At 43.8% G+C, this 17,285-nt stretch overlaps 1 protein-coding gene across 1 annotated transcript in view; it reads left to right on the top strand.

Moving 5' to 3' along the window:
- Window positions 1-11,604, top strand: part of DCLRE1A (DNA cross-link repair 1A) — a 62,923-nt gene extending 51,319 nt beyond the window's left edge. Inside the window, 1 exon segment of the mRNA XM_030202706.1 lies at window positions 10,810-11,604. Within this exon segment, the coding sequence (XP_030058566.1) occupies window positions 10,810-10,970 (161 nt within the window). The 3' untranslated portion in view covers window positions 10,971-11,604.
- Window positions 11,605-17,285: the final 5,681 nt, after the last annotated feature.

A 17,285-nucleotide genomic window follows, 5' to 3' on the forward strand; every position in this document is an offset into this window, starting at 1 on the left:
AGGTACTTATTTTTGTACCAGGGGCAATGGAGGGTTAAGTGACTTGCCCACAGTCACAAGGAGCTGCAGTGGGAATCGAACCCAGTTCCCCAGGATCAAAGTCCACTGCACTAACCACTAAGCTACTCCTTTACTAGGCTACTCCTCCATGTTTAGGGACCCTGATAGGTACATTTCTCAAATAAGCTGTTTTTTTCAGGCATATATGACAATATGTTTTGTATGTATGTTTTTTTGAAGATTAGTAATTGAATGTGTCTTAACATACTAACTGAATAATATTTTTGTGCTTATGTTGTTTAATTAACATATGTCTGTACTTGATTTTGGGTTAGTTTTTATTTGGTTTACTTACTTTTAACGGGATTAATAATTATATTTAATCAGTGTGTTTTATTATTTTTTTAATATGTATTTTTATAGTGGATAGATAAGCCTCTGACGCAGCTTCTGGGTCACGTGGCCACGTCAGGCAATTGATTTTAGTAAAGTGTATTTCTACTTTCACTCTGGTCTACATTGTTCTCCTGTGGATTATCTGCGTGTAGATCACAACCTTCAAATTTCCTGTCTTTTGGTGGCAATTTTATAAAGGGTATTATGTTTGTTGCCCAAAATCTAGGCACTAAAAGCTAGTTTTCAATAACCGTAAATTTGTGCAGCTAATCTGTTATAAAATACTAGCATAAGTCAGCAGTTAGGCACCTAAATTTAGGTTCTACCACTTACACTTGCTGTATGGCAGGTGTAAACACACCTAAATGCAGTAGCTGGCCACCTAGCTGACACTTGGAAAGTTCATTCTTAAAAAGTCAGAGCACCCCTGTCCCTCCCATGGCATAGCCGCTGAGAGGGGGGGGGGCAGAGGGGACAAAATTCCCCAGGCCCAGGCCTCCAAGGGGGGCCCGGCACCGCAGTTCCACCCGCCCTCCGTCGTCGACCGACTGTCCCCTGCATTGAAATCGCAGTCTCACCTCCATGAAAACAGCGCTGCAGGCAGCAGAATGCCTCCCTTCGGCCCTCCTTCCCTCCCTGTATCCCGCCCTCATCTGACGCAACTTCTGCGAGGGCGGGACACGAGGGAAGGAGGGCCGAAGGGAGTTGTTCTGCTGCCTGCAGCTCTGCTTTCATGAGGTGAGACTACGATTTCAATGCAGGGGGCCCGGCCCGGTGGCGGACGGAGGGGGGGTGCGGCAGCGATCTCGGGGGAGAGCGGTGGTGACCTCGGGGGGGGGGGGAGGGGGATGGCGGTGGCGGTGACCTCGGAGGGGTGGGGCGGCAGGGGCGGGGTCCCGGGGGCGGCCTTGCCCCAGGCCTGGCCCTGTCCCTCGATGGCCCTGTCCCATGGGACCGCCCCCTTTGCAGCTACACGCTAGAACACTTGGGCACCAACCTTTAAAATAGCACCTGAACGCACTTAGGCGCCTGTCTGTCATTTACCCCAGTTTTGGCACTTAGCTTTTGTTTGAGTGGTAAAAGTCGGGTGCGTAACTTGCAAACTGTACAGAATTAGGGGGTTTGTCTTGTGTGTGCCAGGTCCTCTTCTGTATTGCATATTGGTAGTTTGGATTTTAGCTTGCACTTTTTTTTCAGTTGTAGCTCAAGGCGAGTTACAGTGAGGTACAATTGGTATTTTCCTGTCCCTATTAGATTGTAAGCTCTTTGAGCAGGGACTGTCTTTCTTCTATGTTTGTGCAGCGCTGCGTACGCCTTGTAGTGCTATAGAAGTGATAAATAGTAGGTTAGTAGTCTCTTGTAACCAGAGCTAATGTTGTGATGTCATAATGCCTCAGGCCACCAATAAGAGCCAACCTCATCAGTGATGTCACAATGGCTTGATTGTCCTATCCTTGGCTCACTTTTATTACATAGCTCTTTGAGCAGGGACTGTCTTTCTTCTATGTTTGTGCAGCGCTGCGTACGCCTTGTAGCGCTATAGAAATGCTAAATAGTAGTAGTAGTAGTCCCCAGAGGGCTTAGTGTTTTTGTACCTGAGTTACTGGATGGTTAAATGATTTGACCAAGATCGCAAAGAGGCACAATGGGATTTGTACCTGGCTTCCCTGGTTTTCAGCCCGCTGCTCCTTCTTTTTGGTTGGGTTAACCCTTTTTTTTTTTTTTTTTTTTTCCCATAACGTAGAAGGTATGGAAGCTCTCTTTCTTTTGATTGGAACTTGAGTTTGTTTTTGTTTTTTTATTGCTGACTGGCTCCTGTTTGTAAGGTTTTATGCTATGATTTGTTTGTTACAGTGGTGTTGCATCATAGCTACTTAGTCTAGAACATATTGGACAGTTGTTGGAGATCATTTAAGAATTGAACCCCCCCCCCCCCCCCCCCCCCCCGTTTACTAAGCTGTGCTAGCAGCTGCTGCACGGCAGTGCCAATGTAACCCATTCAAAGTGCAGCTTAGTAAAGAGGGGGGGGTAAGATTTTTAAAAGGAACGAATTAAAAGATCTTACTACCTTGTAAAAAGCAAAACTGGTACACACACACACACTGTATAACATACATCAGGGGCGTAGCCAGACAACAGATTTTGGGTGGGCCTAGGTAAGAAGTGGGTGGGCACCAATTGTTCTTCCCCCCCCCCCCCCCAAAACCACCACCCAAAACAATATCTCAGCTGGTGGGAAAATGCTTCTTTCCACCATGGTAGTCTGCAGCAGGCATCCGCTGAAAACTGAACTTACGCAGGTGCTGGTATCATGGAGAGTAGCGTTTTCGTTACCATCTGGAGGAAGTCTTCAGCTGGCCGAGCTTGGAATCCTACCACTAAACATGTGCTACTGTTGGGTGGGCCTGAGCCCTAAGTGGGTGGGCCCCGGCCCACCCAGGCCCACCTGTGGCTACGCCACTGACATACATAATATTATATGTGTTTGTATACGCATGTATATATATGTATACACACACACACACGTCAAGTAAGTCGTGGATGTTGGAATATAAATGTTTAGCAAAAGCATGCCATCCCAGTGACATATGTTAGATTACCAGGTCTGTACGTCTAAGCGTATAGTAAAATCGACATATCTCCACCCTCCACCAAAATGTCTAAAAAGCAGGGTTCTGGTGCTGGCACCAGACGTGTATAAGCTCCAGCTGCAATAATAAACATCTAGATATGCATGCTACGTAGACGGCCCCTGCCAGCAATGACTTGGGCAGACGTACCCGTGGGCCACATCACACAGTCGGCCCAAATTTACAAAGGGCATAGAAGTCCGAATTTAGACATCCAGGTCAGGGTGTGTCTCCTGTTTTAGTAGTATTTTAGAATAGAATTTGCTGCTGTCCAATGCAGAGAAATGAGTGTTTATGCACCAAGTGGTGTAGTCGCCTACAGGCGCCCAATGCACGCCAAATTGGAGTTACTGCGTGGCCCTTGTGGTAATTTCAATTTTGACGTGCGTCCGAAAAAATTTTTTTCTGTGCGTGAGACCTTACCACTAGGTCAATGGCTTGCGGTAAGGACTCAGACCCAAAATGGACGTGCCACAATTTTCTTTTCGGCCATAATTCTGCGCATGCCTAAAACATGCGTCTACTCTACCGCAGGCCATTTTTCAGCACACTTTAGTAAAAGGACCCCCAAGCGTGGGCAGTATAAACAGCCATTTTAGAAAAATAATCCTATAACATATCGAGGTTTCTCAGTTATCTTTGGATCTTAGAAACATAACCAGCTATTATCCTGACAACTGACACAATGACTGATTTCCCTTTCCAGTTTGGATTGGGGGGGGGGGTCAAAATCCATTGAGGGATTAAGGGGACAATTCCCCCCCCTCCCCAATCCTCCAGTGGAGTGCTCCTCAATAGCTTGGTAGCAGGTATAACTCCTGATTAACAATCTTTTAGGGTATAGATGTGTAGTCCTCTTCTGAAATGGGGAGGGGGGCGCTAAACGTCTATAACTTGCCACACTCTTGTCCTGCCCACATCATGCCTCCCTTGTCATTTGTGTTTGAAACATGCATATCCTGGTCTTATGAAATGGGATTTAGACATTTATGCAAAATAAACATTTAAGTGCCGGGTTTTCATGTTAGTAGTTCATTTCTTGGTTTGTACAGAAGGCTTTTTGGGCATGAGCAAAAAATTATAAAAGATGGCCAGAGAGAACTAGATTTAAAAAAAATTTTGAATTGTTTTTTTTTCCCCCACTTCTTATCAGTATCCGCCTATGTCTTCTAACATGTGGTGATGGTCCTAGACATATTATGTCGTAGCAGTTACATCTCCTCCAGTTTTCAAGTAGAGCAAGTTTGTTGCATAGTAAATGTCACCTGTTTTTGCAGCACCTTTCATGTAAGAATGAATCTGATCTCATCAGCTGATAGTTTGTTCCTTATTTGTGACGACAAGTTTAATGGGCCGTTTATATTATTAATTTCTGAATTTCACTGCCACCTTGGGCAAGTAGATAACTGTATTTCAGAACAAAAATGTATATTTAAAAAAAAAAGTCTCCATTTTTTTTTTTATTTCTTTATAACATTTTAATATACATAATAATATTCAATCAAGAATAATAATACACAATACTGAAAAAGCATCAGGAAAAAAGTAATAAGAAATTAACGAACTGTTATCGTCCACAAATTAGGTAAATGATCCAAGAATTAAGAAATATTAAACAAGCTATTTAGTACCCAGCTTATAATCAATTCTGTTAAACCAAGACTGCGCCATGTTCTGCCGACTTACTCCAAGCTGCTTTACAGTGTTACATTCGGGTCTAAATTTTCACAATAATACTCTCTTTACCTTTCAAATTGATCCATTTTTCAATGGCTCTTAGCATTTTTCTTCCAGATAGCCATTTAATTTATTTGGATTTTTATTAGATTCAGAATTCCTCCCTTGCATTTTTGCCCCGGACACAATCCAGAGACTGAGTTACCATCAAACATATAAACGGCGAGTGACCGTACTCACTCGCAAATGCGCAGTAGAGACGTTCTCTGCCACGCCCCCACGTCATTACGTGATGACGGGGGGCGGAACACAGAGGGTCTGTACTGTGCATTGCTGAGGGAGGGACACCGCCGTCTAACGCTCCCCCCACCCGAGTCGCCACCGCCACCCACCTTCTACCCGGTCGGGCCCTTGCTCCACTATTGAAACAGCGAGGGTCTGGGAACGCAGCACTGAGCTCTGCTGAGCTGCTGACATCGCCCTTCCTTCCTTCTTCTCTGCCTCTGTCCCGCCCTCGACGACGTTACGTCACACAAGGGCGGGACAGGCAGAGAAGAAGAACGAAGGCCGACGTCGGCAGCTCAGCAGAGCTCAGTGCTGCGTTCCCGGACCCTCGCTGTTTCAATAGCGGAGCGAGGGCCCGGCCAGGTGGAAGGTGGGTGGTGACGGCTCGGTGGGGGGGCGCGAACTCGGAGGGGGAGGGGCAGCGACGAACTCGGCGGTGGGGGCGGGCCTTTCAACCCCCCCTTCCTATAATAGCCCGTTTTTACGGGCTCAAAGTCTAGTTAATTAAATAAAACACTTCATGATGAAGAATGTAAGGGGTTTGGCAGCAGGTGTCTGTGGCTTTGTAAGTCGCTGATTTATGACTGATTGCAGCTGGATAAGCATTCTGGCACTATAGGAGGTAGAGGTAATGAGCTGTTCATTCCCCTTGGCTAAAACCTCAGGACACAGTCCAGTGGCAGAGATGCAGTTGGCCTCACATGGCTTTCCCTTGGATTTCAGGAAGTATAAAATGAAGGATGAGCCATTAAGGTGCACACTGTCCTGAAAGGTGTCCTTTCTTGCTGGCTGTTTCAGTTATAATATGGAAACTTGCCACTAACATGTGTTAGAATAATGGAGTTCATTTGAGGATTATTTATCAATAGAGGCTTTGTGTGTGTGAAATATCCAATGGGAAACTAAAACAAACCATGACTTGTTTAAATGTGTGTCATTTTTTAATGTGCCTGTAATCGGGCATCTTTTTTTTTGTTGTTGTTTGTTTTTTTTTTCCAGATTCTAAATCTTTATTGCAAAAATAAACCAAATACAAAGTTAAAAAAAAAAACCAAAAACCGAATACAAAGTGAAAAACAAAACAACTGAAACAGCAATGTTATCATATCCCACATACAGCAATCCAACAACAAATATCCCAAGTTCTCCCATCCCTGCCTCTCCAATAAGAGCCCCATGGGGCTCTCCCCCAAAGGTCCCTTAAAATAATAGCTCCCCAAACTCTCTCAAGGCAAGGGGAAAAACACAAAAACTAGTCCAGAAGGTGCTCAGAGGTAAATAAATCGGTAGCACTAGATCTCCATGTCTGATAGCAATCTCAGGTCCGATGAAATGTCATAAGATGTCCACTTTTGAGGGCTGTTCATTCCAACGTTAAAACAGAAATAATCCAGTTTACGCAATAACCCAGTCTCAGGAGGGGCCAGTGGCTTCTTCCTATGCCGCTGCTAAAGCCAGTAGGCAGCTGTAAATATATGGATGGCCAGCCTATGTTGAGCAGGCTTGACTCCCCCCCCCCCCCCCCCCCCCGCCATTAGGTATATGATGAAGTAAACAATGTTCTACCCGTAAGGGGTATGGGATCTGCAGTATCTGCTGGACCAAACTAATGACACCACCCCAATAGGGTTGGATGACAGGATAAGTTCCCCAAACATTAAACACATCCCCGTTCATACCACAGTTATGCCAGCATAGGCCAGTGCCAGATTTATAAATCTAAGTCTCTGTGCCGTGTAATGCCAGTGGTATAACATTTTGTGCCCATTCTCCCATCGGTGCAGTACTCATAGATGGTTTCAGCAAGTACTTGAAACTAAGTTCCGTTTTTGCCATTCATAGGTGGTCCCTAAATCCTCCTTCCAGCGCTGTACATAATATTCTAAGGGGGAATGGGCCAGGACCAATGCCTGATATAATTGAGAAATAGAACCTCTTTTTCCCCCTCCCCTCCAGTGCCCTCTCTAATAAAGTGTCAGCAAGGTTAATGTCTCTGCATGCACTGCGTGAAATATAATTTCTGAGTTTCCAATAGTGGAGTATTTGATGAGAAGGTAGGCCATATTCCTCCATTAATTCCAGGTATGTAAGAAACTCTTGTTCCTCCCAAATTTATCCCAAGGTTAATAGACCCTTTAGCCTCCCATTGTTGGAACACCCTATCTATCCACCCAGGCAAAAATCCCGGGACATATCGTATGGCTGTTTGCAAAACGCAAGCTCTCACAGGAAAGAACCTCTTACCAGATCTTTAAAGGGTCCCGTATATTTACCGGTACCTGTTTAAGACACTTGAGAATCTCGGAAAATGAAAGCCAAGGAACCACACAGAGCGGCAAAGAAGCCCATCCAACACTGCTCCATTCACATCCATATCTTTGGAAAGCCACTCCGTCAAGATACAGAGCCTTGCCATGTGATGAGAAAGAAGAAAGTCTGGTACTGCCATTCCACCCTATTTTTTAGGTTGATAAAGACCCTAGCCCTTAACCCTAGGAGGACATTTATTCCAAATAAAGCTGAACACTCTTTTTTTCAGCCTGGCAAAAAAAATTTGATTATCAGGAGGGGCAAGGCCATAAATAGGTATTGCAGCTTCGGCAACACCATCATCTTCATTGCACTGATCCATCACACCCAAGATATATTAAGACCCTCCCATTTATCTAGATCCCTGAAAAGGTCCTCCATCTTAGGGGGGAGATTTTGCTTATAAAGATCCTTGTAGTTTTCCTTGTCCTTCTCAAAGCCAGTTATACCAGGTTGTTGTCTAGACAAAGTAGGGATTATATAAATCGTAAAGCACGGGGTGACATTGGTTTAGAAGAAACTCTGCTGGAGAGGGCATTTGCGGGACGGGGTGGGGCAGGGATGTGTTTCACGTCTGTATCAAGCTTTATTATTGATGAGCTGCAGTGGACTACTGTGTGCACCGTTGGGAACAGGATTTAGGAGTCGCTTATGAAAGGAAGCTCTGGGATCTCAGTTTTTAAGTTTCAACTTAAAACCATCTCTAACTAATTAAGAATGGATACAAAATGCTATGCCATTGGTATTATACTCCACAGAGATTGCTGCATATTTTTAAGTATGGTACAGGACTTTTGCTGGTGGGATTGTGGCCTACCTGGGGGATATCTATCATGTTTGGTGGACTTGTCCTGTAGTCCAACCGTACTGGCAATCTGTCCACTCTTTGGTGCAACAGATATTAGGGGTCAATTATCCCCTAAAAATGGAGCATTGCTTGTTGCATCGTAGACCTGTGGAAATATCACCTGACCATCACAGACTAGCAATTCACCTATTCACAGCTGCTGGTCTAGTTTTGGCAGCAGCATGGAAGAGCTCTGTGATCCCATCTCGCTCTATCTACATAAGATGGATAATTTTTGCTTAATGGCTGAACTAACGGCAATTAGAATTGGACGAATTGACACATTTTATAAAGTCTGGGATTGTTATCTTACGATCCTCAGAAGCTTAGCTGAAATTGGGTGGCGGAGCAGTTGGGGGGAAGAGGGGGTGGTGGTTGGGAGGCGAGGATAGGGGAGGGCAGACTTATACGGTCTGTACCAGAGCCGGTGATGGGAGACGGGACTGGTGGTTGGGAGGCGAGAAATACTGCTGGGCAGACTTATATGGTCTGTGCCCTGAAAAGGACAGGTACAAATTCAAGGTAAGGTATACACATATGAGTTTGTCTTGGGCAGACTGGATGGACCATGCAGGTCTTTTTCTGCCGTCATCTACTATGTTACGTGGAAATCTAATGTACCTTTTTGAAACCGCTGCTTATTTCGGATCCCCTCCGATTGCACTGGACAATTTGGACTGTTTTTAGGGACCTCTTTGGAGAGTGCGGAGGGGGGAGGAAGGGGAATGGGGAAGTTTATTTCTCATTGTATACGTTTATTGACCAGTTGCTTGTATTTGAGTATCACTAACAAAACTTTTTTTTTTTTTTAATGGAATAATAGGGAGTATTTTTTCACAGAGAAGAGGGGTGGATACCTGGAAATACCTCCCACGGGAGGTGGTGGAGATGAAAATGGTAACGGAATTCAAAAATGTGTAGGATAAATACACATAGGAGCCCTATATAGAAGGCATGGATCCAAAGAAGCTTAATGGTGATTAGGGGGGCATTCTCTATATGGCGCCTAAAAAATCCACATGGAAAACATTTTCGCCTAAGTGTGTTCTAGATTTCTGTGCTGTATATAGAATGTGCTTAGTTGACATCCCTGCGCCTAAAACTGTGTACATCCATTTACACCAACGAAAACATGGCGTAAATCCTGGCACATAGATTTAGGAGCACTGGGCCATGTTCTATAACTACACATGTACATTTTAGCACGCCCACAAAACGCCCATTTCCCCACCTATAACCACGCCCCTCTTTGCATACATTAGAAGCTAGGTGCACTGTGTTATAGAACATACTTAGTGAGTTGTACTACTACTACTACTACTACTTATTTCTAAAGCGCTACTAGACGTACGCAGCGCTGTACACTTGAACATGAAGAGACAGTCCCTGCTCGACAGAGCTTACAATCTAATCAAGACAGACAAACAGGACAAATAAGAGATAAGGGAATTACTAAGGTGGGGATGATAAAATAAGGGTAAGGAGTTAAAAGCAGCATCAAAAAGGTGGGCTTTTAGCCTAGATTTGAAGACGGCCAGAGATGGAGCTTGACGGACCAGCTCAGGAAGTTTATTATAACATAGTAGATGACGGCAGAAAAAGACCTGCACGGTCCATCCAGTCTGCCCAACAAGATGAACTCGTGTATACCTTACCTTGATTTGTACCTGTCTTTTTCAGGGCACATACCGTATAAGTCTGCCCAGCACTATCCCCGCCTCCCAACCACCAGTCCCGCCTCCCACCACCGGCTCTGGCACAGACTGTATAAGTCTGCCCAGCACCATCCCCGCTTCCCAACCACCAGTCCCGCCTCCCACCACCAGTTCTGGCACAGACCGTATAAGTCTGCCCAGCACTATCCCCGCCTCCCAACCACCAATCCCACCTCCCACCACCGGCTCTGGCACAGACTGTATAAGTCTGCCCAGCACCATCCCCGCTTCCCGCCACCGGCTCTGCCACCCAATCTCGGCTAAGCTCCTTAGGATCCATTCTTTCTGAACAGGATTCCTTTATGTTTATCCCACGCATGTGATTTGTGTTTTGTCAGGTTATTTAACCTTTCGAAAGGCGCTTAAAACTTACATATTTTATGAATATGCATGATTTAAATATTAGATCGTAGGTGTGATTCGTTTTGTAGTTCCTGGATTATTTTTCTGGTCATCTTGATATGTAATCCACATTGAACCAGTCTTGGTAATTGCGGAGTAACAGACTTGTATAACATAACATATACAGATAAATCAGTGGTAGGTAAAATTGCTACTGTAATGCTACAATAGCTATTCAGTGTTGAAGCAAGACCATTTTGGAATTAGCAAACTACATTCCCAGATGTTGTGGCACATTATAAATTCAGTAACGCGTTGCCTTGAAAAGCTAGTTTAAAAAAAAAAAAAAGTATCATCTTTTTTTTGTTGTTGTTATTTCTGTGTATTATCTTAATTTATCAGGAAGAGAGTTTTTTTATATATATTTATAATTGGGAAGATCTTATTTTTAACCATTCTATCTGTTTGCGTGCAGTTATGTGAAGTGTTTAGAGTTTCTCTTACTTCCACTGGAAATACCTGATAGAATTGAATTTCCTCTGCAAATCCTGAAGGAAGTCTGCAAGTTTGAACAAAGGATGTCTGTCTTTTTTTTTTTTTTTTTTAGGAATCCCCTACAGCGAACACAGCAGCTACCTAGAAATGAAGCGCTTTGTCCAGTGGCTGCAACCACAGAAAATCATCCCTACAGTCAATGTCGGCTGGAAATCCAGAAACATGATGGAGAAATATTTTAGAGAATGGCTGACAGAACCTGTGTACACGTAAAAGAAGGTTTTGCACACTATGAAGGAAAGAGACTTAAGCTGCTATGCCTTTGAGATACTTTATCTGACAGACTGAAGCATAAATCTCTTCTCTTTCCTGCAGGGTAAACGCTAGTACAGAGAGTAAAAGGAGAGTGTTTTATAGTTAATGGATTTCACTGTATACTAAATTTAACACTTAAAAAATGTAATCCTATACATAGTAGTTTTATTCTGCTATGGAAATGGACTGCCAGTGGCAAACTCAAGAGGGTGGGGGACACCCTAAAGCTGCTATTACTTCCCTTCAAATGCATTCATCCCCTGACATCTGTTGATTAGTTTTTAAAAATGTTGTTTCCTTATGGCATGGCCCTGTAGTGGGGGAAGGGGGGGGGGGAGATGCACACCACCCTCATTCCACCCCCCTTCAAATTGTCCTCCTGTGTCCCGTCTGTCTTTAAGATGTTAATTGCATTGTAAACTTTACATAGTAGAAGATGAGAATCCTTTCATTTGATCTCAGTTGAGTAAGTAATACTACAGAATGTATTTTAGTCACTTTGCTCTTTTTAATGCACTTAAAAAGGAATGTTAAAATGCTTTAGTATTCAGTTATCCTGCTTGTGTATCTTTTGTTCTGTTTCTTCTAGTGATGATGCACTTTTTATCAAATAAATTATATTTTAATAAAGATTCTACAACTGAATGTATTGAGGTTTGTACATTGTGTATTTTACTTTGATTACATGAGATAAGGGGAAGATTGTAAAGCCTATTTTTTTTTTTAAAGGTTCCACTCTTTTTTGTCATGTGACTTGGAAAGGCGGGAGGCTGTGCGGTCCTTTTTACAATGCTACGGTAAAATATGGCCTTCGGTAGTGTGGGTACGTCTTTTGGGCATGCACTGGGCCACTTTTTACCGTTGCTGGGAAAAGGGCTATTTTTTAATAGGCCGGGAAATGGACATGCATAAAAATGAAAACTAGTGCACACCTATTTAGGGCCTAACCCCTTACTGCTAGCAATTGACTTAGCGGTAAGGGCTCATACACTACTCGTGCGGTAACCATGCAGTATGCGCCAGTGTGACCGCACTGCTGATTACTGCCGGGAACGCCCCCGCGGTAGAAAGTAGAAAAATATTTTCTAAGGCGGGATTTGGCACGCGCTACCCCAGCGGTAGTGCCGATTTGGCATGCGCTGCCCGCACGTTAGCCCTCCTGCAGCTTTGTAAAAGTGCCCCTGTGTTAATGCAGTGATATATGAACTACTGCACCTGGTATCCCTACTTGAGTGCAGAAGGAATACAGTGAGGTGGAAATTCTATTTACTGGAACCTCAGTTTAGGTACAAACTACAAATGACACAAGTCAATTTCCTATGAAAGTCCACAGCAAAACAAAGAGTAGGGAAGGGACATAGGCCAAACCAACACAACAAGTATATTTCCTTATTTATTGGATTTGTACCCCACATTTTCCCACCTATCTGCAGGCTCAATGTGGCTAAGAAAGCAAAGGGGCAGACGATCTGCAAACTCCAAAGTGGAAACTGTACAAAGCAGATCGTTAATAAACCAAAATATATTTGGAGATAAGAGGCTCTTTATATGACCTCAGGTCCTTAACCATTTATTTCTGCATTTCTGGATGAGCCGTTTTTTTCAAGATATTGATCATACACTTTTTACCAGTATATTTCTGTATTGGTAGTGAACTACTATATAGCCCCTGAAGCAGCCCAGTTGGGCGAAACACGGCCTGTGTTGGGCTATCTATTGTATGCATATTTTATCTCTATCGTATCAATAAAATATATTTTGGTTTATTAACGATCTGCTTTGTACAGTTTCCATTTCGGCTCAATATGGCTTACATAGTACCGTCAAAGGCATTTGCCCAGTCAGTGGATAACAAATACAAAGTTGTATAGTGATCGTATAAGGTATAAGTGGAGGGTCGGAATGGATGAAGATTGCATGATGTCCTGTTCAATCATAGTCATGCTGTGTTGGTAGGTGAAGAGAGTTACGTGGGGTCGTTGGGGTAGACCTTTTTGAAGAGGTTGTTTTTTAGTGATTTCCTGAAGTTCAAGTGGTCGTGGATTGTTTTCACAGCTTTTGGGAGCCCATTCCATAGTTGTGCGCTTATGTAGGAGAAGCCGGCTGCATAAGTTGTTTTGTATTTCAGTCCTTTGCAATTTGGGTAGTGTAGGTTTAGGTAGGATCTTGACGATCTGACTTTGTTTCTTATTGGTAAGTCTATGAGGTCTGTCATGTATCCTGGGACTACGCCATACATGATTTTGTGGACTAAGGTGCAGATTTTGAAGATGATCCGTTCTTTGATTGGGAGCCAATGCAACTTTTCTTGGAAGGGGTTTGGCACTTTCGAAGTGTGTTTTGCTGAACATCAGCCTGGCTGCTGTATTCAAATGAGGATCAGTTTGTAGGCAAATTGGAGACCTTCTATGCCCCAAAATTGGCAGGGAGAGATTAAGAGGCTCATTTTCAAAGGTTCTGTGTAACTGTGTGCTTTGAAAATAAGCACCTACGTATACCAATGTTTAATCATGAACCTGTGAAGAGTGCCAGATTCAACTCTAGCCATCTTGTTGGGCAGACTGGATGGACCATGCAGGTCTTTATCTGCTGACTTTTACTGTATAAGGAAGACCCCACTTCAACTTGAGAATTTCAAGCTTTAGACTAGTGAAGACCCAGCTCCTTCGAAATTGGCACGTCATTGCCTTTGAAATCCCTCAGTCGTGGTTCCATGTGAACGTTTCTTCTCAAAAGCAGGATTTATTATTGACAAAGTAGATCGTCCCTGCTTCCCGAGAGGACCAGTGAACTGCTTTGTCTAAATCACTGGCATAATGGATAATTTGTTTGCACTCTGTGCCAGAAAGATTTACAAGTCTTTTTTTAAAAGGTAACTTTGTGGGAATTGATGTATCGGGCCACAGAGGAGAAGAGGGACCTTCTGTTGGTCCTGAAGAAAAATAATTGCTTGATCAAAGTGACATCAAAAAGATTTTATTAGAGGAGTGGCCTAGTGGTTAGGGTGGTGGACTTTGGTCCTGAGGAACTGAGTTGGATTCCCACTTCAGGCACAGGCAACTCCTTGTGACTCTGGGCAAGTCACTTAACCCTCCATTGCCCCATGTAAGCCGCATTGAGTCTGCCATGAGTGGGAAAGCGCGGGATACAAATGTAACAAAAATAAAATAGATACTATTGGAGATTCTACATGGAATGTTGCTACTATTGGAGATTCTACATGGAATGTTGCTATTCCACTAGCAACATTCCATGTAGAAGGCTGCGCAGGCTTCTGTTTCTGTGAGTCTGACGTCCTGCATGTACGTGCAGGACGTCAGACTCACAGAAGCAGAAGCCTGCGCGGCCACATTGGTGATCTGCAAGGGCCAACTTCTACATGGAATTTTGCTAGTGGAATAGCAACATTCCATGTAGAATCTCAAATAGTAGCAACAGCGGAGGAGTGGTTAGGGTGGTGGACCTTGTTCCTGGGGAACTGAGTTTGATTCCCACTTCAGGCACAGGCAGCTCCTTGTGACTCTGGGCAAGTCACTTAACCCTCCATTGCCCCATGTAAGCCGCATTGAGCCTGCCATGAGTGGGGAAAGCGCAGGGTACAAATGTAACAAAAATAAAATAGTTACTATTGGAGATTCTACATGGAATGTTGCTACTATTGGAGATTCTACATGGAATATTGCTATTCCACGAGCAACATTCCATGTAGAGGGCTGCGCAGGCTTCTGCTTCTGTGAGTCTGACATCCTGCACGTACGTGCAGGATGTCAGACTCACAGAAGCAGAAGCCTGTGCGGCCACATTGGTGATCTGCAAGGCTGACTTCTACATGGGCCGACTTCTACATGGAATGTTGCTTAACCCTCCATTGCCCCATGTAAGCTGCATTGAGCCTGCCATGAGTGGGAAAGCGCGGGGTACAAATGTAACAAAAAAAAAAAAAGCCCAGACGGCAAGTCCTATTGTTTTATCGAATCTCAAAACAGTACTCCGTTACTGAACGGAGTACTGTTTTGAGATTCATCTGGGCTGGTTTTTTCTTCTTTCACTTTTTTTGTCCTTATATGAGTGTTGCAATTGTTCTTTTTGGGAGGACACATTTTAGTTGTCCCTTTCGGGAGGATACATTTTAGCCCCTGACGCAGCCCCTTGTGGGCGAAACACGGCCTGTGTCGGGCAGCTTTCTTATATACGGTATCTCTCTAATAAAATCCTTTTGATGTCACTTTGATCTGCTTGTTTGTTTTCACGTTGGATCTTGCAGATTGCTTGCCTTGTTGGTTTTCGGAAAAATAATTATTTGCTTATTCTGGTGCCTTCTGTTCAACCCACAAAAGAAACTCGAGATTTTAAGGCCATATATCTCTTCCCATAGGTGATCTCACAGCTGAAGGTCTATAAAATTCAGCTGGACATAGAATATAGGGAAGAGGTGTAATGATGGTGGTTAGCTGAAATGTAAAGAGCATGAGAACTACAGTATTTAAAATGCTTTCAAATATGCTACTAGTTCATAACCCATCAGAATGCTCTTTGCCGTGCACAGATAGAATCGGAGCAAGGTGGAAATGAACTATTGTCTATAGCCCATTGTTGTAAAGTATCAGTGGCTTACAAAACTTCCTTCCTACTAAATGTACTAATAGATTAAAATTGGCTTAAAGCAGATGTCAATTTTAGCTCTGGGTGGTTGTTTTTTTTTTTCACTTGTTCAGGCTCTGCCAGTAGGTTAAGCAAAGTGTTAACTCTGTAGATGCCTTTACTTCATTGAAAAAGTACTCCTGGGGGGATTCTGTGCTACTGCATAATGCAGAATTTCTGCTGCATTCTGTGCAGCCTGCTGAATTTGCTCTGTTTCCAGCTGGCTACCTTCCTCTCTGCATACCCTACCTACACATGCCCCACTACAGTGCTGCAAGAGAAGAGCTGCACAGCCGTATGGTGCCCTGCTTCTCCCTTCTCTGCTACCTTGGTCCCCAGCAGTTCAAAGGAACAGTCAGAGGAGGAGGAAGCAGCCTGATGTGCAGCTAGGCAGCTCCTCTCTCTTGCCACACTGTAGTAGTGTGCAGGGCGGGAGGGGATGCCTGGATAGAAGGTAGAGGGGCTGCAGGAAAGTGCATGGGAGAGGGAGTGCAGGACCAAGGTGGATGGAGTGATTGGGGGGGGGGGGGTGGAGGGCTGGAGAAAGGTGGATAGTGTGTGTGCGGCATGGGATGGAGGACTAGAAAAAGGTGGTTAGGGGATATGTGTATAGTTACTACTACTACTACTACTTAGCATTTCTATAGCGCTGCCAGGGTTACGCAGCGCTGTACAAGTGTAGACATGGGGAAGGACAGTCCCTGCTCAAGAGAGCTTACAATCTAACGGTAACAAGCTATGTAGCCAGTGTAGGTATCAGGAAAGGGGAAGGTGGTTAGGCGCCAAAAGCAAGGGAGAAGAGATGGGCCTTGAGTAAGGACTTGAAAATGGGCAGGGAGGGCGCATGGCGTATGGGCTCAGGAAGTTGCCTGAGAACTAGAGGAAACGAGTTCAGTTCTCACTACATCTCCTTGTGATTCTGGGCAAGTCCATTGCCCTAAGTATAAGATAAGTACCTGTATACAATATGTAAACCGCTTTCATTGTAACCACAAAAAAAGTTGTATATCAGTTCCCCTTTTCTATTCACTTAAGGATTCATTGAAACATACAGTTAACTGGGATTCCTAAATTCTGGTTCACGGCTATGTAGATGCATTCAAGAGTTTATGGGAAGTGACACTGCTATTTCTTTGAGAATATTTTTTCAAACTGCACTACATTCAAAATAAGATATGTTTTGGTGTGGGGAATATAGCTCATTTTATAAGCAACTGGACAGGTAACTATCAGCATTTTACATGTCCTGCATCTACTACTACTAATCATTTCTATAGGGGAAGGTGTGTGGTAGCCGTGTTAGTCCACTCTTAAGGTTATCAATAGAAATCAAACAAAATAAAACATGGAAAAGAAAATAAGATGATACCTTTTTTATTGGACATAACTTAATACATTTCTTGATTAGCTTTCGAAGGTTGCCCTTCTTCGTCAGATCGGAAATAAGCAAATGTGCTAGCTGACAGTGTATATAAGTGAAAACATTCAAGCATTACTATGACAGTCTGACAGGGTGGGAGGATGGGGGTGGGTAGGAAGTATGCATGGGGACATCAAAGCATATCATTGGTATTCCCACGCCTGTTGGGCAACATTTTACAAGACCAGGACACTGCACCAGTGACTTCACAG

This window comes from Microcaecilia unicolor, chromosome 5, assembly GCF_901765095.1.
Source record: "Microcaecilia unicolor chromosome 5, aMicUni1.1, whole genome shotgun sequence".
Lineage (NCBI taxonomy): Eukaryota > Metazoa > Chordata > Amphibia > Gymnophiona > Siphonopidae > Microcaecilia > Microcaecilia unicolor.